Genomic DNA, 1,038 nt, shown 5'->3' on the forward strand with positions numbered 1-1,038 from the left:
AGATATTCCTAAAAAAAAATATTAGAACATCCGCCACTGTATTCTCATCGCGTTGTAGCTTGTATGACGCATTAGAAAGCGGACGAATGACCGATTCTGCAAATTTCAGTTTTTCCCAAAAGTTGTCGTCTATAAAAACGAGAAGTGGCTGGGGAAAATCGAGATTGTCTTCGTACTTAGCCGTAAATTGACGAAGAGCGTTCTCAACACGCAAGAGCGATGCGAAGCACCCTAGCATGCTGTTCCAACGGGTTTCGCACAGATTAATAAAAACAAGTGATTTTTAGTATGCGCTAGATCCTAGAGCTTGGGCCCTTACTAACCACTTGAAAGACGAGGCATTCAGCGTTACCGTAGCAAGGGATGCTTGTTTTGTCAGTGTGCGAAATGACGTGTTTAAAACTGATTTAACCAAGTTGTTAATGTCGTGAGCGAAGCCGTGGATAAAGGCAATACGAGAGTGACGAAGTGCTAAAATGCGGCGCGCTCGATCACATTGCCCAGCATCATCGCGTACAACCGCTCCAATTTCACACCCTTTCGCTGTCACATCCTGCATCACAGACTCCATTTGTTCTCCAATTGCGAGACCATCGTCCGTCGATCCAGTCGAAAATAGTCCAAAAGTGAAGATAGTCCCGAAAATAGCTAGCATACACCCCAAAAGATGCATTTGGGCAACGTTTTGCCAAACGTCCGACAAAAAATTAGACGTCCACCACTGGAAGTCATCCTGTGCTTGAGAGCAACCAGCTGCTCTTCTTCTTCCACGTGACTGTATTTGTCGAGGATCCGAGTCATTTCTTTTCGTTTTGGAAGGGCGGTGGCACAGGCTCTGTTAAGAAACGTGAACTGGCGCACTGTAGAACCTTTCTCAACGAATCGGTGTGGTAAACAGTTGTCAGCTTGAAACTGGACGAGCAATCGCTCGAGCTCTTCTTGCTTCTCCTTCGTGAATATGTTGTCAAAATATACACGGATGTAGCGCTGACGCTTATCAGAGCTTGTTGTGGAGGTTTCTTCACGCTCGCTTGCCAT

General features: G+C 45.8%; 1 protein-coding gene across 1 annotated transcript; it reads right to left on the bottom strand.

Annotated features, from left to right (window-relative positions):
• Positions 1–283: 283 nt before the first annotated feature.
• On the bottom strand, positions 284–1,038 carry PPTG_15211 (hypothetical protein; the record flags this gene model as incomplete). Its single annotated transcript, XM_008912580.1, has 2 exons — positions 284–648; positions 720–1,038. The coding sequence occupies 2 exons, from the start codon at positions 1,036–1,038 to the stop codon at positions 284–286; spliced, it is 684 nt and encodes a 227-aa protein (XP_008910828.1).

This window comes from Phytophthora parasitica (assembly GCF_000247585.1).
Source record: "Phytophthora parasitica INRA-310 unplaced genomic scaffold supercont2.48, whole genome shotgun sequence".
NCBI lineage: Eukaryota > Oomycota > Peronosporomycetes > Peronosporales > Peronosporaceae > Phytophthora > Phytophthora nicotianae.